This window comes from Pteropus medius, unplaced genomic scaffold (genome assembly GCF_902729225.1).
Source record: "Pteropus medius unplaced genomic scaffold, Ma_sr-lr_union100, whole genome shotgun sequence".
NCBI classification, from domain to species: domain Eukaryota; kingdom Metazoa; phylum Chordata; class Mammalia; order Chiroptera; family Pteropodidae; genus Pteropus; species Pteropus medius.
Genome location: NW_024354499.1, coordinates 17723969 through 17750636, shown reverse-complemented (window position 1 = coordinate 17750636; position 26668 = coordinate 17723969). Strand labels below are relative to the sequence as shown.

At 36.8% G+C, this 26668-nt stretch overlaps 1 protein-coding gene across 16 annotated transcripts in view; it reads right to left on the bottom strand.

Moving 5' to 3' along the window:
* Window positions 1–26668, bottom strand: part of LIMS1 (LIM zinc finger domain containing 1) — a 142242-nt gene that overhangs the window by 37090 nt on the left and 78484 nt on the right. Inside the window, exon 2 of one of the 16 annotated variants that reach the window (XM_039852610.1) lies at window positions 22623–22692. The exons of 12 other annotated variants lie outside the window; for them this stretch is intronic. Coding sequence is in view for 1 of the 4 variants with exons in the window: in XM_039852604.1 (XP_039708538.1) it covers window positions 22623–22729 (107 nt within the window). In the remaining 3 variants the exon portion in view is untranslated. Of the gene's footprint in view, window positions 1–1941; window positions 1961–14464; window positions 14484–22622; window positions 22745–26668 lie in introns of those variants that run through there. 3 more of the 16 variants (XM_039852604.1, XM_039852607.1, XM_039852609.1) reach the window with 3 other exon arrangements.

Here is a 26668-nt window from a genome sequence, read left to right as displayed (position 1 = left end):
TACAGTGTTTCTAGGGAGAAATTCCTACTCTGGTGTCTGAGGAAAAACTGCCCTGATTTTATTCTCTAAGCCCCACAGGCAGAGATGCACCAAGAGACCGCAGGCAGGAGGGGCGCTTCTGCAGCCTGCTGCCTCAGTGCCCCAGGAATCTGTAACACAAGGCAGGTCCCGGAGGTGCTCAGCTCCACAGTTCATAGATACTATGCCCATAAAAGGCACAAATTATTGCAAATAAATAGTTCAGTTACTTAATCTCAACCAGTTTAACCCATTTCCCATTTACCCCAAGAATATTCGCTGACGGCGCCTGTGGCTGCAGCAATTACCCCGAGGTAACTCATAGAATACAGTCCTAATCTTACTACCAAAGTTGGCCATGAAATATCTTGGTCTTATTATTATTTTTGCATCACTCTAGTATATTGATAGTCTTTGGAAATAAATGCCATTCTATTTATAGCATTCTGCTTTTAGTGGTGGTATTATATTTGCAAAATATAGTAATTCTCAATCACTGAAAATGTCAAATTCTAGAAAACGTAGTATTCCTATGCATGGTATTAAATTAACACTGGCAGCAAGCCGCACTTTTTTTTTCTAAACAGGAAAAGGGTTAATAAGTATTGACAGCCCACTTAACAGCCCATATCTTGGGAAGTACCTTACTCTGGACGATCTCTAGAAAAGTTTTCCCACAGTACCCAAACAACAATACCCATCCACAAAAGACTTCAGAATGTAAAGGATACGGAGCCTGGGTAATGTGAAGGAGAGAGACGAAAATGAAGCTCATCACAGTGTTCTCCCCTTCCTCCATGACACTCTCTTCACCCAGGTCTACTTTATCCAGACACATTCTGAACCATGTGCAGAGAAAAGTCAACAGAGTTCAAGACTTATAACTCCCCACCCATTTCCTGCCCCACACAAACACAACAGACCTGACTGTCCGCAACTAGCCACTCTGTCTTTACAATAATGAAGACATATATATCATCACAAAAGGGAATCCACCCTAGAAAGAAAGATACGAAACAAGACTGGGAAAGCAGCAGAATGTGTAGTAAAAAAAAAAAAAAAGGGTAAAATAATTAATAGCAGAAAACTAACAAATGCTTTGAACAATGGGGCAGCCCCAGTTTCTTTAAGCCCCGTGAATGTGAAATGTGAGCACTCTGGGACTGGATCACTGGGTTGCATTATTTTGTTTGACAAGTTTAATTTCTCCACCCACTGCAGCCCAAAAGTAATATAATTTATTATAGAAAATTTATAAAAGCAGAAGACTCACTCATATTCCTGCCATCTAGAGATAAGCAATTTAAAATTTTGATCTCTATTCTTTTTAAAATACATATACGCATATATGAGTTTAAATAAACACAGGACTGTTGCAATGTGACTGTTCAGAATTATCTTTAATAGTGATGATCAAAGATTTCTAGTTCATGTAGACAAATGCTGGTATGTGGCTTCCCTCTCCAGAAACTCAGACATGCTCCATCTAGCTCATGAACTTCAGCATGACTTTCTCCTCTCAGCAAAGATAACTCATTTAACTATCATCACTGCAGTTTGAAATCTATAAACTCACTCATAACTTTTCTCTCACTGAATCCCCAGTCACTCAAATAAGCAGTGTTTGGTCAACTGAAAAAAATTCTTAAAATTATCTTTTATAGGTTGGGCAATATTTCTTTTGAATTTTTAAAAATTTTCACTGGAAAATGTCTCTGTAGCAGTTCCTCCATTATTCAAATCTCTCTGGCATTTGCATTGTGTGACCCACTAACGCATATTCTCACTCACTCCTAAACATCTTTTCAAAAGGATATATTGTGTCCTGATGAAAATAGACAAATTTGAGAAAGACCTATATTTCAAGTATAGAACAACATATTTTTAGCTAAGAGTGTTGACTTAAGAGAATGCCCAGCTTACCCAGGAGATCCTTCTAGTGCACCCATTAGCTCCTTATATGGCTGTGGTGGCCTTCAGCACCAACCTTTCTGGCTCTCAATTACATTCTTATTTTAGTTCTGATTCAGCAGGGTTATCTCGCTGAACACTGACCTTCATCTAAGCTGATAGAGGAAGTCAGTGGGAGTTTTATTTTGTGACTAAGCTTAACATAAGGTCTACTTTACTCAATGACAAGGCAAAAACAAAAACCAAAACCATGAGTATTTCAGTATGGAAGGACAGAAAAAAACATTTTACTCAAATCAAGTGAAAACAATCCTTTCAAATTCAAATCTACAAATATTTTATTGCCAGTTGCTTTCTTTTTAACATAGAACATGTTTTCGTGTATATTTTACTCATTAAAACAATAGGATCAAGCAGAAGAACTGAAATTTTTATATTTTTTTGCTCACTTTAAAAAGCATTCGTCTCGTGTTAGGAGCATCCATCTGCTGATCAAGTAGGCATTGACGCTGGTACCAGAAAGTGAAATAGATTGTAGCTATAAAAGCATTTTATCCATATAAGTCAAAAAGAAAGAAGAAAACTGTGAACTCATATTTTTAACATAAAAACTGTGTTCCCAACTGTATTTGCTTGCTGATTTTGTGTTAATATTATCATCTAATGCTGACATGAGATCTAAATTTTCATCCTGAAGATGACAGTTCGGTAGCCTATTTTTAAGATTAAGACATTCTGAAAACAGATGTCATCTTAGAAATTGTATTTTTAAGTGCAAATAAATCATCCCAACTTGGGAGTCAATGCTTTATTTTTCATTCCTTAATATTACAGAATACTCTGCATTATTAGATGCATGTTTAAGCTTCCAGATATCTTCAGAATTCTGATTTTCATATTGTTACAACTGGTTTACCAATGATGTGCAATTGAATTGTTATTTAAATAAATTGATAGAAAAAAAAGGTTTCTTCTCTTTCATTAACTTTAAATTTTGTGAAGTATATGTATAGAAAGTCAAGGAACTGTTTTAGCTACCACAACTTAAGTTTTCCCATAAGTGTGACCGAAAGATGTGGAAATGAGAGAAGGCCACAGGAGGCCTGACTATCTGCGGCCGTCAATGTAATGATGTCCAGCATATACCTAGGGCTTCAATTTCTCCCAGGTCTCTTTTGCACATTCTTCCTCTTCTAGATCCTGTATCAGCCCTTCGCTCTCCCCATAGAGCTCACTATCCTCTGTCACAAGATGAAGTTGGGTTTTTGAAAGCAGATTACAGGATTAGGTGGGAAGCTCTTTGTTCAATTCCTTTAACTCTTCAGGAAGACAGATGTAATCTATAAATCTAGCAATAATATATAAAAGCATAGTGATTTTTATTGCAGACAGACCCCCTTATTTCCTGATGGAATATTACTGGAATATCTTTGGTGTGCTGGTTACAGGAGTTACTGCCTGCTCTATGAAAGTGGTCTTTCTCTTTTGTCGGCCGGCACTGGACCTTTTCAGTAAAGGGCGCTGAAGAGATCTGATGGAGGAAAGGGATTTGCATCCTGGTCCTGTGTGCTCACTTCACTTGGCAAGATCCTGGGTGTAGGGCTTTCTTCGGCACCAGCCTCCGGCAGCACACATAGCTGCGTCAGTGTCCAGTTCCTAGAGGCATGGTGGCCAGAAGCAGCCAGAAGCCCGTGGTGGTTTTGCAGCAGGTGGTCTCTAGCTCCGCAGTGCATGGCAGCCTGCAGCACACAGACATCCTCACTGCCCAACCTTCAACTCGGTGGTCCTGCAATGGACCCACCGCGAACAGCCTTCCCTGAGACCCTGGAGGGAGGGTCTCCTTCAAGTTCAGATTTCTAGCAAGTTTTGCGGGCATCGCACCACAGCCATTACTCTGTCATTCTGTGAGTCTCGGCAGCGTGTTCTGGGGTGGGGAAGAGGCTCCTCCTTGGGGGGCTCTATTTCAGCCCTGGGATTAGCAGCTGCTCCTTGTAGCTGCTATTCCTATACTCTTAAGCATTCTCTCTACTTCTTACGAGCCAATCCTTATTGCCTCAACCCCCTGTTAGAGTTCATAATTCTTTCTATCTTTATACTAAACCTCTCTCGATCCAATTACTGTGTGGTTTTTCTCTCCTGACTGAACCCAGACCAATACAAGAGGCTTTAATTGACTGTTCTTAGACTCTCACGGGCCCATAATTCAATATGACGCATATGTCTCAGCAACTTACAACTGAATCTGCAGTTAAAACTAGGAAGAAATGGGAAGAGTAGATTATAAAAGTACAGCATAATAAAATGGTCAGTTAGATGGAGATGCAGGCAGTCTTCCCCATTCTTTGTTTCTCTAAGCTAGAGGCCACAAATGAACTCATTGTTCAACCCAGGGTCAGAGAATATGGCAGCTCCCATCCCTAAGCACAGACCAGGTACCCCTTCCTGTCATCACTCTCTAGTATAAGGGGATGTTTCAGGGCCAATCTAGGTTCATATAATATTTTCACATTGAATGTTGCCCCAGGAAAGAGACAAATGGACACATACCTCTATTTCCATTATCAAGAAACAAAAGAGAATAAAGGAATCTTTAGTAAGCTCTCAGTCCTCTCCATAACTTTAAGGAGGGTAATGATAGGAACTGCAAGCTTCCCAAGCACTTACTATATACAAACACACTTGGTTGTGGGGTACTCTCTGCTACTTTACTATGAATGCTACAAACATTTTTTTGGTCATGGCCATTCCTGTGTTGCCTTTCCTGTGATATTACTCCTGCTATATAATAACTAAGAAGTAGCCCGTTTTCTAAACAGACCCTCAATTTCAGAATAGTTAGGGTGAAAAGGACCATGTGTACCACCTGACAGTGACATATGTGGTATCTCTCCAGAGGTGTGGTCATGACAGTGCCACAGCCAGAAAGTACAGCTTCAGAAGGGCCTGAAAGCAAGCCTAGCAAGGGCTCCAAGACCTGCTCATGTTTTTGAGCTTCCAAGTTTTCTGAGAAGGATCAGTCAAAATCTAAAATGGAATACAATGATATTCTAAAATATTTCTGTCACAAAATGAGCTTTTAAGAGATGATACAGTACCATATTTCTCTTCCTTCATCATCTACCTCATTCTCATCCCCGTACATATAAAAACTAATAAGCAGAATGATGGGGGTGATGAATATGAGTCACTGAAAAGTGAGTGCTGTGTGAAAGATGGCAGCTGCCACAACAGAGAACAGAAACTAGCCCTGTAGTCATTCTTTTACTGCCCTTCACCAACATCCTGGCAGAAGGATGTCTGCAGCTCAAAACACGCCAGTGACTAATAAACCTCACAAGAACTGTCTCTGTTTAGCTTGCTTCCTCCCTCTCCATTCTTGCAGGGCTCCTTGGGGACATCTCTCCTTCCGGTGCTTGCCTCTACTCTGCCACAAAGAAGCTAGAGCCAGTATCCAGTTCCCACCTTAACCATGAACCTTCAAGAAATACTATTTCTAAAGAATAACGTGCAAGAGAGAATCAAGAAAAACATTTGGGAAGAGAAACAACACCATGGAGCTCAGGGAGACTCAGTTACTTTTGTAACTGAAACATACACATATGTGTAAATTTGTGTATATGCACATGTGTATGTTTTAATATTTAATTAAATAGTATAAAATAAAACTCAAATCTTTTGACTATAGGGCAAGGAGACTCCCTGCTCTAACCCTTTAAACAGAACTGATACCAGGGGTTTTAGGTTAGGGCAGCAAACATGCACTTGGATGACTCTATGCCTATCTAGTCCTTTAATCTAAACCTTTAACTAAACATAGTAAAGTGTAAAACAAAACAATCTCCTTTCATGGCATAAATAAGAAAGCAAAAATGGTATCAAACTACTTTGGCACCATGTCAAATTGTTAAGCTGGGAAAATAGAGAGAAAACAAAATAACTGAATTTCCAAAGAGTTTAAAATCTAGTAGGAAAGCAAATGAAATGATGAAGTGTTGAGAATGTTTCAAATAAACTAATAAAACTGTATTACTGAATATAAGTAAAAGAGCCGCCTAACACTGTGGACCCTAAGAAAAAAAGACACAGCAAGAAGACTCCTAGTCACAAACTGGGCTTAACTTTAAAACCAGAGCCTGACAACTATTTCTGAACAGGGTCCTCTCATGCAAACTACACTCTAGGGAGTAGCGTGCAATGAACTGCCTGCCTGCACTATGTTCCTGCCATCAGAGACAGCCCTTATAAAGGAATTTCTGGAATTGTATTTCAACCAATAGGACTGAGACTTTCTCCATCCAATTGGAGCTGTATCAGCAACTTTACCAACCAATCTAAGAGGTTCCATAAAGACAGACCAATCAGGGACCAGGTGCAGGGAATTCTGTCTATATAAATCAGCACCCCTCTGGCTTGGAGAGCACACGCTCCCTTTCACCAGACCGAGGACTGTGGTTTCTCTGGCTGGAGCTGGAACACTGAAGATGTCTTGCCAGAGCAGACCTGTGCAGGGCAGAGTGGGGCAGAGCAGAGCAGGTGGAGTAGACTAGAGCAGAACAGAGCCGTCTAGCCAGAGAGTGGCCTCACTCCAGGGTTGCTCATCCCACGGCCTCCTCGCAGCCATACTACTTCGTAATTGAGCTGTATAACACTATTATGCTGTTCCTTCTGCTGTATCGATCACAATTCCATTGTTTGCAATGAATACAGTTTCCTTTTTCACCGCACCCCAAATTGGAGATTCCTTTGGTGTTGAATTGGTGCCAATGACCATTTGACACCCTGTAGTGACAGTATCTGTGATGGCAATGATTTTACTCTAATAAAAGCAACAGTCATTTCTACTCTTCCATAGATAGCAACATTCTAAACTATCAGAGACAAATGACTACATGATTATTATTTTTGATTTTGAAAAGTAATTAAATTATTTTCAATTACAGTTAACACAAAATTATATTAGTTTCAGGTGTACAACATGGTGATTAAACATTTATATAACTTGTGACATCCTGATAAGTCTAGTATCCATTTGACACCAAACGTAGTTATTACAATATTTTTGACTATATTCCCTATGCTGTCCTTTACATCGCCATGACCATTTTTATAACTGGCAATTTGTACATCTTAATCCCTCCCCTTTTTTGCCCATCCTCCAACTCTCATTCCATCTGGCAATCATCAAAATGTTTTTTGTGTCTATGAGTTTGTTTTATTTGTTCGTTTATTTTGTTTTTTTTTTAGATTCTACATATAAGTGAAATCATATGGTATTTTTTTTCTGGCATTTCACTTAGCATAAAACCCAGTAGGACCATCCATGTTGTTGCAGATGGCAAGATTTCATTCTTGTTTATGGCTGAGTAATGTTCCATTGTATACATGTAAGACTACAGGATTATTTCAAGAGATAGTTTTATCCTTTCAGATAAAACTACTCTTAAATAAAGGAAATTATTCTGTGTTAAAGGATAAATGAAAAAAAGTTCCACTAAATCAATTACTAAGAGTCAAGATTCTGACAAAGGTCAAGGGACAGAAGAACAAGAACAACTTGGAAGGGTAAAACCAAAATTTTACATTGCTGTCATGATAAGGTGTCATATGTGATAATGACATGCTTCTGGGAATGGAGGGGTAAGGGATGAAGGGCGGAAATCACCCACTACAGTTTATTACCCTAAGCATAAATATAAACAGAAAAATATCATTATAATGGCTCATAAGACAATGTCAGCATTTTATCATGCAGAAATCAACTTGTATACTTGCTATGCAGGTATAGACTGTCTCTAGGTGAATTGCTTATATGAACAAACTTGAACAAGACAGTTGACCTTCCCTTCTGTTCAACATTTCCATGTAAATTTAAATAGCCTGAGTCAGTACTTCAGGGCCCAGAAGCCACACAACTCCAGAGGCTACTGAACTCTCAGGGAGAGCTCAGCAGAAGCTGCATCAGTTCTTAATAACATTTGCATTCCTTCTCACATTTCAAAGCTGAGGAGGCAGAGAGAGAAGTCTGGAGACTTTTTTGGAGCCCATTTACCGTTCATTCCCCTTAAACATTAATTTGTGCCATAAAATATGGCACCACCTGACAAAGAACAAACTATCCAGACACACAAGTATTCTCAGTATGTTTCCTTGGGTTTTCCTTATTGATTTGATATTTTCTGAGAACTCTGCTAGACCTTGAGACACCTCTCTCATATCCTACATGGCTCTAGCACTTACATTTTAACAGTGTCTTTCAAGAGAGAGAAAGTAGCTGAATTCCAACATATGAAATTACTAATGCAGGTACTTAGGAAGCAAAAAGCAACTAACTTCATGCTTTTTAAACAGATGTGGCTTCCCAAATAGTAAAAATGGAATATTTTTACTATTTTACATGCAATATTTAAAATGAGAAAATAAATTCTTGAGTAACTCTTAATCTTATCAAAACACTTTCTCCTTTTACAAATCATATTTAGTTGGCAAATGGAGAAACTCAAGCTCCTAAAAATAAGTGACTTGAAAAAAGCAATTACTAAGTGGTGAAAGCAGATACTGGACCCAATGTCTGCTAACCTAGACTTTATATAAGCTCTCGTAAGTGGCCCACATTCTGTGAGTCAAGTTCATATTTTCAAAATAAACTTAAATTGTTCTACAAATGAAATAAAGCCATCTCTGACCCATGGAGGTTAATAACGGACAGTTATTTGAGATGTTCACAATTCGCAGTCCAATCTCTTTGGCCCACATTTTGAGAATTTCACTTGCTAACAATGTTAAGGAAATGCTCTTTTTCAATACAAACTGCAAAAGACTTAACAACTACCACAGGCAGACATTCTAGATTAGATAACTTAATTTACCTCTTACTCACCTTCCTCCTCCCACCAACCTACAAATTACACCCCAGAGCCACAACTGCTGAAATTCTGGTTTGGTTCATTATGCCACTAATAAGCTTGTAGCTGATAGCAGAGGGAAATCAAGGGGTTTTGCTATAAACCTACTATTGTCATAGATGACTGGATCAGGCACAATCACTAATAAGCTCCAAATAAATGATAAATTATAATGTGATAATTACATAAGAGGGAAAAGTTAGAATTGTACCATTCATCATGATACATATCAAAATGTTAAACTCTGATTACCGAAGATTCAAACACATATTAAACTAGAGAGAATAGTAACTCCAAAAGTTATCAAATCATGATCAATATTTTTTTTCTAGTCCTCAACCAGAAAATATTTTGAGGCAAATTCCATACATCACATATTTGATCCATAAATTCTTCATCATGTAGGCTTGATACATAAATATGCTCTTATTTCCTACAGGGTATAATGTAGCACAGTGAATCTTGAAGAAGGCTCAGTACAGAAATGCTTGAATTTCACTGTTTCAAAATTACATACTCTTAAGTGGAGGCTGGCTATCCTCCACTAACTTTTAAGTCATGCTCTCCAGGGCCAAGATGCCCAAGCAGTTGCCACAGGGCAGACAAGAGGAAGATGATCAGGAAAAGAATCCAGAATCCAGAGTCCACCATTTAGCCCCTTCTCTTTTGACTGACATCATCTCCACAGAGTATATCGCTGCTATTGTTTCATATACTGCAGTCCCCAGGGAAATACTGTCAGGAAAAGATGATTCTTGAAAAGCTTCTGACGGGATCTTTTAATTATTTTTTATTTATTTATTTATTTTTAGTCTGTTCTTGTCATAATCAGAAGCACTAAAAATGATGACTGGTTTTCTGAAATGGTCTGATACTTCACCATTTCTGAGTGAAAGTTAACTTTTGGTATGTACCAATTTTCTAGTAATTGAAACAATCAATCTCAGTCTCTATGTATTGCAGAAGACCACCCTAGGCTCATTCGCAGAGAAGAATCTTGCTTAAAAACAATCCTGTATTTCATTTTCCCCCAGCCCATGGCTGAAACATCAAATTAGAAGCTCACACATAAGCCCTTGGTCCATTTCTAGTTCCATGCATACTCATACTTCCTCCCTACAATGTTGTCTTTTTTTAATTCCTATGAACTCAAAGCAACAAGAATTCTGACAGTAAAAGGTACTATTTCATCTCAATACCATTCAACAGTGGTTATAATAAGTAGTTATAATAGCAGATGGCAGCACAGAGATGTACAAAGGTAACAGCAATAAATCTCTGCCGAACTGCAGAGCTAGTTATGGTGGCCACAAAACCTATCGATATTGTCTTAACACACATATGATCAAAGAAGCATTGTTTTTATTTTAAACTTTATAAAAATAATAAGTCATATTTTTAATTTTCAAAAACAAATGCACTAAAATTTCTCCCCATATTATAAAACACACGAAAACATTGCACCATACTTCAACTAGATAACAAGAGCCTTATAGGAGGGGAGCTTGGAAAGACGGATAGTCACAATCCTGTTTTTAAAATCTCCATTTATGCTACATTCTATTGTCTTCTAACAGCTATGAGTTTGAAAAGTAAAATTTAAATACTCTATTCCGATTTCATGCCTCTTTAATAAATGACCCAATAAACTGCTTTCATGGTTCATTTCGTTCATTCATTCACAAATATTAACTGAATAGCTCCTAGTTTAAATTGTGCTGGTCAGTAAATGAGAGTTAGAAATGACTCCCAGACTAAATCTGATAGTCACCTCCTAGCCACGTGTACTGAAGAGCTCTGGAAATACCGCAGGAACGACAAAGGAGAAAATAAAAAGAAGCAGTAACTAGTGGGAAAATTAAGAAAAGGCAGTGCTGGAGAGATGAAGGAAGGAGAAATTTTTAAGAAGGAAGTATTATTGCTGTAAAATTTCAAGGAAAAATAAAGGGAAAGTAATGATTTATGATAAAGACCCTTGGAACTATGAGATGGGCCTCCCTTCCACTATAGACACTCCCTCCCTTTTCGGCTGGCAGTACAATGCTAGTACCTGACCTGGCGTCTGCTAGCACCATGCTCTTACCTGGAACAACTTCAGCAGTGGCCCTTGGCCAGCCTGTCCCAGCAGTGAAACTTTGACTATGGTGTCTGCTATCTGCTATCCCTGGCTCTGGCCCATTCTAAGCCTGGTTCTTCAATCTTCTCATTTCTGTCAATTCGGTAAGCAATCTAGAATCTTTCCAATAAAATTCTTTTCTGCTTAAGTTAGCCAGAGTCTGTTGCTGTTGCTCCCCACCGAGAACCAAAAATGATCAAATGACATGGGAGAGGGACATGGTGGGGTAAAAAATGCAGGGTTAGGTAATAAGAAACAAAAGTTTCAGTGTTGCTGGGAACATATGACACATAGGGGAAGTGGGAAGAGATCGAAGATGCTAAAGAAGGAGGAGTTGAACATGAACATCTTGTCGCTGAGGAGTAGGACAAGATCTAAACCTCAGACCCCAGAGGGGCAAACCTTAGAGTTGCAGGGAAGCCAGTGGGACAAAATCAAATCAATCAAATTGAGATAAAGAGAGGAACAACTATACTAATTTATAACTTTTCCACACATTTAAAATTACCCCAAATAGAGTGCACTTAAACAAAAATAAGATGAGGATATAGAGAGAAATCTATACCATTTAGTTTTGATGGTTTCAGGAAAACAGGAGGAGTTGTGGACAAGAGAGTAGAGTGTGGTTAAGAAAACTGATGACAAGAGAAGTTTCAAATAGTTGTAATAGTGAATGTGGTGAGAAAAGTCAATAAATTCAGAACAAGAAGAATACCCAGCAGTAACCAGGAAGAAGTTGAAGTTGTAGAACAGAAATGTTTTACATCATTTATTCGTCCAGAAATTAGAGTTCGAGAGTGATACGAATTAAAAATGGGTCCAGGGGTAGGTCCAGGGAATGACAACAGCCCTGAAACAGCTGGCCATGAAGAGTGTGAGGCACACAATCAGAAGAGGCTCGCAGAATAGACAAAGGAGAGTGTTGAGTTTAGAAATATGGAGGGCAAGGAAGAGTCTCGCTACTTAGTACAGATGTGTGAGAGGGATGACCAGATAAAGGTTGCTGTCAGAGAGGGAAAACATATCAAACAGATAATTCTGGATCAGTGATATGTGACTGGGAGGTCCAGCAACTGATATAAGAGAATATGAGGAACGATAACACTGACAACAAGTTATGACAACTTTCATTTATTCATGCAATTCAATGAACTTTTCACTGAGTTTCTATTATGTAGAAGCCACTGTGAAGGAAAAAATGCGGGGGGGGGCACACAAATGGTCAATGCACAGCTTTGCCTTCAGATATCTTATACACTTTAGCAGAGGAGCTGAGATACACATACTAATTGGCTAAAGACAGAAATGAACAAGAGAATATGTGAAAATGCCTAACAGTGCTAGGTTCATGTTAGGAATATGTTAGTTCCTTTTCTGGATTCCCTTTGTTTTTACTCAGCGAATGCTGACTGAAGCCCAACAATAAAGTAATGAATGGAAATTGAAATGAGGGACAAATACAGCAGAATGGAAAGAAAACATGGGGAGGCACAAGTGGTGCTCCATTCATGAAGGTGCAAGCAGATCTCAAAGGGCAGTGGTCAATGAAAGAGAGGAGACAATTCAGACATAAATGTATTCTGAATGAAGAGAAACAGAAGGCTGATTTAACAAGCAGGCATTTGACACCACTTGGTGATGTTCTTATTATCCTGACTTCATCTCTTTTAGGATCCCCAGGTGGAATTAAATTACATAGTCTACCCCTGTGTGGGAGGCAGCCACTATGACGGCCCCTGGTGATTCCTGCCTCCTGGTACTGACAAAGATTCTCTCCTTGACCAAACTCTATCTAGACAGGCTCTTTTGAGCACTCTTTTTGACAAGACCCTGACTTTTAAGCTTCCATGTTTGCCTCTGCAATGTCCAGTTTTATCAAGAATCCTGCTAAGTCAGTTAAACTGGAACTTCCCATCCTTGATAGCTAATCATCCTCTATATTTAATTGGGTTCCTCATCCTCTACCATCATCTAGGTAATGCATGATCACCCTGACTTGCCTTTAGCAAGAATCCTGTTAGGCAGTTTTGCCAGAATCCTCCCTTACTCTTGATGTTTCCTCTCAGTAATTTTTCATCTTCTGATCCCTAGTGTGCTCTCTGGCTATAAATCTCCACTGTTCCTTGTTGTACTGGAGCTGAGCCCAATCTCTCTCCCCCATTACTTTATTGTTCTTAAATAAGTGGCACTGAATGTTTTTCTCCTTTAACAGTATTTCACACCTTTATGTAATCCCCTCCCTCTTGAGTGTAGGCTGGACTTACTGACTTGCTTCGAATAACAAATTATAGCATTACATGTTAGTTTCTTTCCTGGATTCTCTTTGTTCAATTCAGCAAATGTTCACTGAATCACAAATGTTTACTTATCACAGCAAACTAAGGGGATTCTAAGATTAGTTTATAAAAAGACTGTGAGTTCCATCTTGAGCTCTCTCTCCCTCTCTTAGATCACTCCCTCCATCTGAGCCTTGAGAAGACTGCAGCCCTGATTGAAAGCTTAACAGCAATCTCATGAGTGGGACTTTAGCCAGACGCACTGAACTAAGCTGAACCTGAATTCCTGACCCACAGAAACTGTGAGATAACAAATGTTCCTTGTTCTAAGCCTGAGGTCAGCAAATTAATACTCATAGGTCAAATCAGGGTCACTATCTGCTTTGGTAAATAGTTTCACTGGAACACACACAATTATACTCATTCATTTACATATTTTCTATCAGTGTGGTCACACTACAAAAGCAGAGTAGTTGTGACACAGATTGTATAGCCCACAAAGCCTAAAATATTTATTATGTGTTTGAAGAAAAGTTTGCTAATACCTGCTGCCTCTAAGTTTTGGGATAATTTGCTATTTAGTAATAGATAATTAATGCACTCTTCTCCTATAGCATCTTGGTCATTCCTCTAGCAATACAGTATCTTTTAATTATCTGTGTCTGTTTTTTTCTAACCACACACTTAGTTCCATGTTAGTAGATAATGAATGTTTTAATCAACTTCATATTCCCATTTCCCTGGCACATAGTAACACCTTAATAAATGTAGACTGACCCAAGAATGCCTAGACGAATCTATTTTACACACAAATACAGACAACTCACAATCTAACAATATATCCTTTAAATAAAGAACTACATTAAATTAAGAAGAGCCAAAACTACAATTTGTGCTGAATAGCTGATATTTTAAGTTGAATGCCTTTTAAAAGCATCTGTTGACTGCTTCAAAAAGAATGATTCCAGAGCCAGAAAAATAAATTTTATAAAACTTCATTGTTTAAAATACCTGTAGCAACAGTTTATCTCTGATATTTCCAAGATTATTGCTACTAGTTTTACCACAAAACGATATATTTTCTGGCACCTGGAAATGTTACTGCAATTTTCCAAAACAGTGAAGAATTTCAGTTTTGTCCCAACAAATCCTGTATATTATATTAAAAACTAAAGTTGACAACAAAAATTGCCAAACATAAGTAAACATCCTACATGTAATGATTCATTGTAGCTTCCTACCTCAGTCTGGTTCCCTTCATATTCTGTTTACCTGGGGCAGGAGAACAATATTACAGGTAAGATAAAAATCTGGATATTATTATAATGTTTAATTTTAAGCAATATATTAATTTTAAACACATAAATGTAATATTTTTAGCTATTTAAACCTAGATAGTTTCTCTGGCAAATGCCTATGAAGAGGAGGCAGAAAAATTCTATTTTTGTTTCAATTTTATTACCTACAGGCAACACAGGAGGTTAACCTTTACTTTTTTACTTGATGGTAAATTTTTAACTTTTAAGATATGATCAAGTGTATTCAGACCTTCAATGTAGGAAATCTGACTCTAAAACCCACGTGATGCCTAAGTTTTGTGAGACTGTGAAGTACTTACAACAGCCAGAAAAGAAATAAATGGTATGAAAGGCCAAGACAGTTTAAAAAATTATTCATGAGTTTATATTTATATGGAACATATTTATTAATAATCTTACTGACTGTAGGTCTGGAAAAGAATTCCTAAGTAGGAACACAAACAGCACAAACTTTATATAAAAGAAAAAAATCAATAAACTGCCAAAAAAAGAAAAAAACAGCTTTGCTTTTCAAAAGACACATAAAAATGAGAACACAAGCCACAAACTGGGAAGAGATGTTTGCAAAAACACTGACTGACAATGGACTTTTATCTAGAATATATAAAGCACTGTTACAACTTAATACTATAGGAAACAACCCAATAAAAGATGGGCAAAATATCAGAAGAGACATTTTGCCAAAGACATATGGATTGCAAATAAGCACATGAAATGGTACTCAACTTCGTAAATCATTAAGGAAATGAAAATTAAAACCATAATGAGATACTACTACATGTCCCCAAAATGCCTAAAATGGTGGTGGGTGGGGACTTACACACCAAGTGTTGGTGAGGATGTAGAGAAAATGCAACACTCAAACACTGCTGGTGAGAATATGCAATGGCAAAACATCTTGGAAAATAGATTAACCATTTCTCAAAAAATTAAATATAAACTTACCATACAACTCAACCATTCCACCCAAGAGAAAAGGACTTGTGCACGAATGTTCATGGCAACTCTATTTGTAAAAGCCAAAAAATGGAAACAACTCAAATATCAACCCAACAAGTGACTAGCTAAACTGCAGTACATCTACAAAATGGAATACCACTCAACAATAAAATGGAATGAACTAATGATACATGCAACAACATGGATCCCGAAATAATTATGCTGATTAAGCTGAAAGAAAACAAAGGGTAAATTATTGAATGGTTCTTATTATATAAAATTCTGAAAAATACAAACTAATCTAGAATGACATAAAGCAGATCAAAGGTTGCCTAGAAATGCTGGGAAGGGAGGGGGAAGAGGGAAGATTATAAATATGCATGAGGAAATGATGAGAAATTGGACATTAAAATCGTGCACTTTATCGAGGTTCATTAGTTTAACTGTTTCTTTAAAACTGCACAATGGAATGATTTTTAATCTTTATACATTACTCGTACTAACAGACCACTGTTGTGGGTAGAATCCTGTCCCCTAAAAGATATGTTGATATCCTAACCCCTGTAACTATGACCTTATTTTGAAATAGTCTTTGTAAATATAATTAAGATACAAGTTAAGATGAGGTCGTACTGGAGTGGGACAGGCCCTTAATTCAAGATGACTAGTGTCCTTATAAACAGAAGAGAGGAGATACAGAGGTAGGACACACACACAGAGGAGAATGCCATATGACGACACAAACACACAGGGAGAAGATGGCCACATGATGAAAGTGGCAGAGATCAGAGTGACACATCTGCAAGCCAAACACTAGCACAAACCCTAGAAGTTTCAGAGACAAGGAAAGAGTCTCCCTTCAGGTTTCAGAGGGAGCATGGCCCTGCTGACACACTGTGAGCCAATACATTTCCAGAACTGTGAGACCATACATTTCTGCCATTTGAAGCCATCCAGTTTGTTGTGCCTTATTACGGCAGCTCTAGGACACTAACACAACCATTAAAAAAAAATTAAGGAGCTTTATATTTATAAGAAACATTTAATAATTATTTCTAAAAGTAAAATTTCTATAAAAGAATATTTGTATCAAAAGTTTGTTTTAATCACAGAATAGCCATTTGGGTTACAAAGATACACAATAAGTGGCTATGTTTCCAAGATACAGTAATATATGTAAAATGAATAGTGCTGTTGCATTTTAACAGCATCTATCCAAAGCACAAGTTTTAGTCAACTGCTATTTGTTGTTTTATAAGTGAGTTATAACTGATACTTTAATATTGCTTTAAAAAAAAAAAAAAAGAAAAGAAAAGAAAAGAAAGAAAAGAAAAAATTATAACGATTTAAATCTTGGCATTTGTCACTTAGAAAATGTTACGTGTATTGACGACAAATTTACAAATTGATTCTGCTGAAGTTCAGGGTCATTCTAAGTGTCTCTCAGCAGTACAGAAAAAAGGAAAAGGGATCTTTATCTAAACACTTTTTGCTTCTTTTAACTATCCCTTTAACATTTAATTTTTAAGTATCAACACTGCTATTTTTAATTTCAACAAATATTCCCTTGACTATATAGAAATAATTCTTCCAATATGTGGATGAAAACATATGTCGTTTCAGAAAAAAGCTTCCCAAAACTACTGAAAAAGAAAAACGAAGTGATCATGATCTATATTTTGCTAGATATACTCCTCTTTTAGGCTTCTCTGTAATATTGTACATACACTGTAAGTAATTAAGACTAGAAAAGTAGTCAGAGTAAAAGGAGTTTAATCTGGAATAAAAGAGGTACCTCTAAGTCAGTTTAGTTTCTCATTCCTTCATTCAATGAGGAATAGATACTAGATAGTGACAACCTAATAGGCACTATGGTGATGCTAGAGAGCAGAAGAAATAAGGTAAAGTCTCTGGACTTGGAGAATCCTCTATCAATGGGGGTGGGATGGGGCTTGGTAGTGAGAAGGGAGAGGAGGGGTGTGCCTATAAAACCAACTATTACAATATGAATACCTGTGGATTACATTCTTTTAAAAGTTTTTAATTGAAATATAATTGACATATAATACTGCATAAGTTAGAGGTGTACAATGTGTTGGCTTCATAGGATTATATATTGCAAGATGAATACTACAGCTAATACCTTTATCATGTTACATAATTACCATTCCTTTTTTGTGTTGAGAACAGTTAAGATTTCGTCTCTTAGCAACTCTGAGGTTTCTAATAATGTTGTTGACTATAATCACTATGTTGTGCATTAGATCTCTTGAATTAGTTGCAAGTCTATACCCTTAAAACAACATCTCTCCAGTTTCCCCACACCCCCAACCCCTGGTAACCACCACTCTAACTCTGCTCAGTTTTTTTTTATTCCACCTCTAAGTGAGATAGATCATACAGTATTTGTTTTTCTGTCTGCCTTATTTCACTCAGCATAATGCCCTCAAAGTTCATCCATATTATCACAAATGGCAAGACTTCCTTCTTTCTCATGGCTAAATAATACTCCATTATGTGTGTGTGTGTGTGTGTGTGAATTACACCCTAAAACACAATTAAGAAAGCACTACTACCTTTTAAAAAACAATGCTGGCAAACTGATACCTTTCTGTACCAAAGAGAAAAAATATGTTATTAATTATGCAATGTGTTCATTACTAGGAAGATTAAATGTGCCTTCACTGAACTATTAAATATTGAGAATGGACAAAAATAGCGAAGTTGCAATTTTACCCCTGTAATTGTCTAACAGACTATATTTTAATACAAACATTGGTTTTTCAGCCAAAATGTAGGACAAAAAATGATCAGCAAACTGTAAAATCGGCACACAAGGGAATAAACATCCTAGGTTGACCAATTCCAACCTTAGCTGAACTCAGAGCACTAACTTATTTGAATCAAGAACAGGAACTGGTCAAATAACGATCACCTTTTACAGTCTTAGGTTCTTCCTTCTCCCTTACTGGATTGTGAGTTAAAAAACAAAAACAAACAAACAAAAAAATCATGAAAATTCTTAATACAGTGTGTGGCCCATAACAAGGGCTTAATCAATGGTAATATATTATTCAAGAACACAGTATCTGAATTTTCTACTCTCAAACCAAGTCAAAGACATTCTCATTACTTAAAAATAATTATATCCTATATGTTAAAAGACATGAGCTCAGTAATAACCAGAAAGTAAAGAATACTTTTCTTTGCACTTCCTCACATTCCTGGTTATCCAGTTCCATCAGGAAAAGGGTGGGAAAGAAAAGCATAAAGAAGTTCTAATAAGTAAAGAACTTCTCACTGCTGCATCACATAGAGATAAAATTTCTAAGTATATTTTCTTGATTCATATTGATTTCAAAAGACTGACACAGTCCTGATTCTATCAAGGTATCATAAATCTAATGGAGATTTACTATAGGGAGGATAGGTGCACAACGGAAAGAACAATAGAGAAAGATCTAAGAGTTCTTTATCTAAGCATTAAACCAGAAATCAACTATTAAGGGCCACAAAGTAAATACTATTGTCTTTCTGACATGGGCGCCTGTGTCACAACTCAACTGTGCCACTGTCTCAAGAAACCACCATATGTAGACAACACATACAAAATATGCATGGCTGTATTCAAATAAAACTTTATTTCTAGATAATTGAAATTTGAATTTCAGGTAATTTTCATATGTCATGAAATATTCTCTCTCTCTCTCTTTTTTTTTTTTTGACCATTTGAAAAATGTAAAATCTATCCTAAACTTGTGGGCCACACAAAAATAAGCAGTGGGCCACATTTGGACTAAAGGTCATAGTTTGCCAACCCCTGCATTAAACTATGCTTTGGATCCAGCCAGCGAAGATCTGAATTTTGAAGTGTCCCCAGTTAGTTATTTACAGATCCTTTATATTTGAGGCAGGGGAAAAATGACTTAGAGAATTTTAAAGAAGGGTGAGATGCTAAATTGTTCAGGTGTGTTTTTCATTCAGATTTCCTCAAGAAATAAGTCTTATCAGTTCTATCCAGGTTATGAGGAGAGGGACATAAAGACTGTATGCATATACACAGTCTGTATGTACACAGTCCTTGTGTGTAAATGAATATACACGCTTTATCCAAATCCTTAATATTGAGCTTTGTAAAAGAAAATAGTTTCTAATTGCTTCTTAGGCAATCAGAAGCAATTAGATTCTATTTATGTTAGATTCTAGCCAAACTTAAGGACATGTTCTAAAACTCAAGATGAAAGCCCACAGGACACTTTCTACTAGTAGTCACAATTACTATTTAAATAAGATAAATTACAATAACACAACCCTCAAATACAGTGTGCAATATTCCATTGTATAAAGGTATGCAAGTATAGTAAGTTTTGGGTTACACTTAACACCTTAAAATAAAAATCTATATAGTCAAATGTTTTTTATGCTGCCTTTTACATGCTTCTGTTTCAAACCATTTCAAGTTCAAAGCCAGAACTATTTTTATGTCTATTACAGTGCTCTTTCAACACTTGTATTATGTTTCAGAACACAGTCTTTTATTTAAACTAAAAAATGTTTTCTGGCAGTGAGCACAGCCCTTTTTAGTCTCTGATAGCTTTTCTTTTTCCCTAGAGTCCATAAACATGCCAAGAAAATGAACATGTGAGTAAGAAGGAATTAGAGCAGATATGAGTCTTATGCAATACTTAAGACAGTATGAAAAATGTTTGGTATTACATATATTTAAATACAAATAACTGCTCCTAGGAAGAACATCTGCTGGTCATATTGGATGTGCCAAAACCTAAAGTTCCTTGAGGGGAGGAACTGTGTCTGATTCATCACTACGTTTTTATGTAGCACACAGTAGGCGCTCAATAAAAACTAGTTGCATAACACATGAAAGGCATTAACTCTACAGCACTATTTATGAAATAATAATAACCCCTACCCTATTAAGTTGGTGGTGAAGATTTTGAGATAACAGTGCTCAATAATAGTAATTTTTATCCTCATTTTAAAGAGGAACAAACTGAGGTTCAACTAGATTATATAACTTATCCAACTGTGTGCTACTGAAATAGGTGTGCCTACCTATTTCAAATCTCTACCCTCCCTGATTTCCTATTAAGAAACCTGCCTAAATACTAAAAATATAATTAGGCAAACAAAAAAACTAGAAAAGAAAAACGCTTGCCTCTCTAAATGGATAAAAAGTCCATAGAAAAACAGACAATTGACTGATTTTGTTAGCTTAGCACTGCATTCCTGAAATGAGGAAATGGCCATTCTCTCTGCATTAAGAGACAGAGAAATGGTAGAAATATAAGTCCCTTATTATCACCAGGGAACTACATCATGGTGGAAAAATATTTCCCCTTCACCCAATGGAACAACCAATACTTAAGAATTACTCTTCTTCCTTTAATTAAACTCTAGACAAAAGAAAATATCTTGTTGCTTCAAAAGCCATTATAACTATATAACTACCTCTTCGGGCATATAGGTCCTATTAATCATGTAGTTTTGCTGTCTGAAAACAAGTAAAAGGTGGTTAGTCTCCAATGGCGTTTTACATATCTTAATTAAACAAAAATTTCTTAGGACTCCAAATCTGAAATTAAAACTGTTTTTGGTAACTTTTCACTCCTGGATCAAGAGTAGATTGGAGTCTACAATTAAACGTCAATTTCAGAGGTCACTTCCAACAGCTTATGTGGTTAGCAAAAGAGAGCTCAATATTTTCACTAAATGTCATTCTTAACATTTATAACATTTCAAACTCTGAAACTTTTAAGTTCTGTTTAGTCTAATCAATTCATAGTTAATATATTAAATGTAGCCACGAGACGCCTGACGACAGTAGGGAATAAATTCTAACGTTAGTGTCAATAAATCCTTTAACACTACTATTCTTTTCAAAAGGTAGTGAAAGAGTTGGTAAATTTCCAATAAACATTTCCTTTCCAAAGTACAGTTCCTGTAGTATAGCTGGCTAAGTGAAATTAGTCAGAGAAAGGCAAATACCGTATGTCTTCGCTTATATGTGGAATCTAAAAAAAAACAAAACAAACCCACGGAGAACAAGCTTATGGTTGTCAAATGGGAGGGGTGGATGGAGAAAAAATAAAATAAGAAAAACAAATTTAATAGAAGTTTCAAAAAGCTTCCCTGTCAATTTTCCCGGTCAAATTTAAATAGAGAACTTAAAAAAAAATTCTAAAATGGAATTTTATTCAATTTTATTGAATTAATTTAATTCAAATTTATTTAAAGAGCAATAGTACAAAACATAAATACCCCTCCCACATCTAATTAGGATGTTCAAACACCTGAGAGTCCATCAACAAATTAAAATACTATGCAGTATATGTAATAAAAAGGAAGTCTCTATTGCAGCCTTCTGTCAGCACTAAAACAGGAACACTTCATCTCAGAAACAGAAAATCTAAACCCTTCAAGTGAACAGTATTTTAACACACAGCTTAAAGTTGCAGGCGCTTTTCAGAACCTAAAATCTAAAAAAAAAAAAAAAATTTCAATGGTTGTAACAAAAACCAAAATTGTGGTTTTAGGGAAATTAACTTAGAAAATAAAACCACTACCTTTTTAGTTAAAATGGTTCCAGATTTTTGATGTCCTTCCTTCCTAGGTTACAAGCAATAGTTTCTCTGCAGTCCTTCGTTAAATTCATTTCAATAATAAAGAATCTTGTATGAACACCCCAACCCGGACCCCAAAACACCACAAACTTACATTCACCACCAAAAATCAAAGAAAAATTCCTCAAAGAAACATATTCTAATAAACCAAAGCAATCTATCTTTAAACCAAGGGTCGGGGGTGGGGGCATCAATTGTTTCCAGTTCTAAATATTACTGTGGCAATTATATAGTTTTTAAAGACATAAAAACACTATAGGTTTGGGGAGGAGCTAAAATAACTTACAGGATTTGTGAAGAAATGGGAAAAAGAGTTCTAGTTTTACACAGTTCCAATCAAGCACAATCTTGGGATTATGTTTAATCTTTAATTAGACACTGAAAAGTTCCTAGTGGAATCTTCTAAATGTGTAATCCCCATTACTGCATCCACTTAGGCATGACTCTCGCTGCAATCATTAGGCGCCTTGACCTTGAGGCAACCATGACTTTGCACTCACCTTAGTTCTTCCTCCGGTAACCCATTCAATCTCAAACTATCTGGACGATCTCGTCTTCTCCTGTAGAGACCTGAATGTGAAAGTTCTTTAAGCTGTAATGCAGTCATATTTCTCTCTATACATGAATTCTTGACACTTTAAGGCATTTATGGTAAACAGCGTGGCTGCCAGGGCTCAGAAAGAAGTGTCCCTTGCGGAACCTCAGCATACCTGACCCTGAATTAGAAACCTCCAGGCAGACCGGGTGCTGAAGCACAGCTTCCTGTTTCTCTGCTGGTACACACCCTTCTCAGCGAGGCCTGGCTTGCCTTATCTCTGGGCTTTCACCTTGGGGGTGGGGGTGGGGGGGCACATGAAGGGTGGAGTAGTGACCAGAGTTGCTCGCATGATTACTAATAAGCAAAATTTAATTGTTATAAATAATCACACCAATCTTTCATAAATCTTTAAAGCATCACTCTGAATTGAAACTGGGCTAAAAAGCTCCAATAAGGTAATGACTAAAGAAGGGTCCTGCCCTATTTTATTTGCCAGGAAACCCATTAACATTTCACAAGCAGCTGTCAGTTTTGAAAGTGCCTGGTCATCATGAGCTCTTTGGGATGTTTTCCTTAAAAAGAAAAAAAAAGGCATAATTGTAAGGGAAGCAGTCCAATTCCTCCCTTTCACCACTCTAAATCCTCATTAGAAAGGAAGTGTCTTTTTTCTCCATTAACTATTACTCAAAAATTCATAAATGAAAGAAAGGTGGTTTCTTCTATCAACCTCTATTCAATGATTTTCTAAATCTGTAACTACCCATTCTGAATATTTCCCTCTCATAAAATGTGTACCTCAGTTTAATCACTATTGTAGTGCCTATGTAGCCCTATATTTATCTGTGTGTCTGATCCTAGACAGTGACAAAGTTAAGAAAAAGGTTTTGGGTTTTGGTGTGTGGAGAGTGTGGGGTAAGTTCTTTATCATTCAACTCCAAATGATGTTAGCACAAGACCAGGCAGCATTCTAGCCTGCAATCTGATTGAATCTCACTCGATACATATCACCATATCACAAATACAGGCTAGATCCTTGGCAAGTTTTAGCCAATAGTTTGACTTTAAATTCTCCTTGAGTAATTCGTATCAGCTTTTTTCCATTCTAAAATCCTCTCAACAAGAAGAACACAATCTGAAACTTTTTCTTTTACACCAAGAATTAAAAAGTTAATCTACTGCCCACTCTAAGAGTATCTGTATTATGAATACAAAAATTTAAGGCACTCTACAAGAAAAGGGGCGTCTACATCTTACTCCTTCACTCAGGACATACAGATGCTGGGCAGCTCCCTAGTTCCATGGCCCCAGTGGAAAACACTTTTTATAGCAGCCACCAAAATATAAAGTATGTTTTTAAAGCTGCAGAAGAAAATTACTAATTTTGTTACTACCCTAGATTTAATTAGTGATAAAGATGTAAAAAAAAGAAAAAGTAAAGCAATAGAGGTCTCTCTTTCCCTGGAACTGTACACAAAAACTGATAATATTGGGTCTTGTGGAGCAACAGTAGCAGAAGAACACATTTTACATATCACTTCACACCTTCTGAATTTTGAATATACTACTTATTCAAAAATAAATGGAAATCATTTAGAAGATTTACATATGTCTTCTGTACAAAAAGCCCTAGGATCCTACTGAGATCTAAATTACAGAAAAGTTTAAAATTTACAGTGATAGAAACATATAAAATTAGGATTCCTAAAATGTCAAATTCTCACATTTTTGTCAAGACAGGTGAAAAACAAGTGAAGAGAAACCAGCGATCTTTAATTTGTTTCACTCTAGGCAGCAAAGCAGAATAGATACCTGACAAATTACAAAAAGCAGAATAGATACCTGACAAATTACAAATTAATTGCAAACACAGAAACCTCAATATTAAATAGGACTTGTTTCTATAGAAAAATGCAAACAAGAGAGCTTGATTTTTAAAAATGCCTTTTAAAAAGTAATGTATCATACTGAAAAGAAAAAAGGGCTTGGTAACCACTAAAGGTTAACAAGACAGGAAACACCTAACTGTGCAGGACGAATCCTGTATTTGGTGAATCTAAGATTAAAAGAATGTGAACAGAAAAAAATTCCCAAGCTATATAACAAACAAACTGAAACAATTTTTGCCCTCTGACTTTTAAAATGGCTGTATTGACAAATATGTATTTCAGTAAATCAATGCTTACATTCTAATGAAATTTCTGCAACTGAGTAAAATTAAAGTCTAGGGCTTTGGGCATAGCTCTTTTAACTATTGTCTTTTCACTGAAAACAGAGACAGAAAAAAAGCTTCCTCTTTCCTTAGCACTCCTTCAGATATGCCTTGAGATTTTACTGTTCTATAAGAACTAGGAAAAGAGTACACAGGCACAGACAGACCTACTTTCTGAAAGGGAAATTCACATATGCTACAAAATACACCACCGACTGACTAGCTCAGGCTGCAGCCAGACGGCTAACTCCACCCTCATAACAGTGCTCCTGTAAATAAGCAACAAGGGAGGGAGAACACCCCTAGAACACACAGGAGGATCATGACAGGCAAAAGAGATATGTCTTTGGCTTTTTTTCCTTTCATATTTTTCTATTAGAAACAGTTAAAAATTGTGCCTGATTCTCAGATCAGGACTATTTAAAATGAGTTTTAAATTTCAAAAACTGTCTTAGTATACTGTTGACAGTACAGAGGAGGTTTATGTTAAGTGCATTTTCTGTGAGTCTCTATATAAGGAAACTTTTCATTTTGGCACTCAATAATCTTTGAAGGCCAGTCTAGCCTCCCATTCAGTGAAGACTTCTTTCTTATTCTCCATATGGCCTCACTCCTGTACAACAACTCTTCCCTGGGATTCTGCCTCTCCTTAAAGGATTCTAGTGATGAAGCACTTACCACCTCATAAAACTCCTGGGGCTCTCCCTTTTCCCTCATGCCCAAAAGCTGTTAAAGAACAATAGTTCACAAAAATTGTTAAGGTGAGCATCTTCCATTCCACATCCACTACAGTGCAGCTGGTCTATGAATCTAATTACAACTTTTTATTCACTTCTGTCCAAACAGTTGGTTTCTCTTTGAATCTGTACTTTGACTCCCGGCATAATTAGGTACCTGTTCCAGCTTTCTGTTACTAGCATAGCTGATAATTTCTTCCATAAATGTTAGCCTTTGATTGAAATGACTAAATACAAAGCTCTGTGGAGCATTCATTACACAAGGTTTCTATTCTGCCAGACTAACATCTAACCCAGTAGTTTTCCTTCTTTTAGAGGGTCATGGATCTTTTATGCATCTGATGAAAGTTAATGACACTCAGAAAATGCATGCGAGCATAAAATTTTATAACCATTTCAGAGAACAGAAAGATCTTTCAGAAAGCAACAGATGGACTTTATATTAGGTCTTCCAGTTTGCATTGATCTTTATTTGTTCATTTAATACATATTTACTTGGTGCCCTGTACTGGACTAAACACTATTTCGGAAGAGTTCCCGTTGTCTCTCCTTAATTTCTCTCAGCTTCCTAATTGATTTTTTTGCCACTAACCTTACCCACTTCTAATCTATTCTCCAAATTTCAAAGTGTGTTTTTTTTTTTTATTGTAATTTGATCACTTATTGATCCTGCTGGAAAAAAAAAAAACTTTTTGATGTCTGCACTGCCAGCAAGCTCCAGTTGAGCTCTGCTGAGCTCTGCTCCCCCACCACGCAGGTACTGAACCCCAGGCAGTTCCCAGGACAAACTGCTTCCTCTCACCTCCTTCCACATGCAGCTTCATAAGGCTGGAAGGGACATCTGGCAGGACTAGCTTCTAGTAATCCCACTAGGCCTCAGGGCAAGAGTCATCTCTTATATGAAGCCTTTCTAGATCTTAGGTATCCACAAGTACCCTTCTGTGCCCCCAGATTTCCCTGTGCTTACTTCTGTCATCGGAACCACACAGTCAGTCTCACGATGGGTTCTTTCTTTACCCATCCCTCCTCTTGGAATAACAGCTCTTTGAGGGCAGCAATATA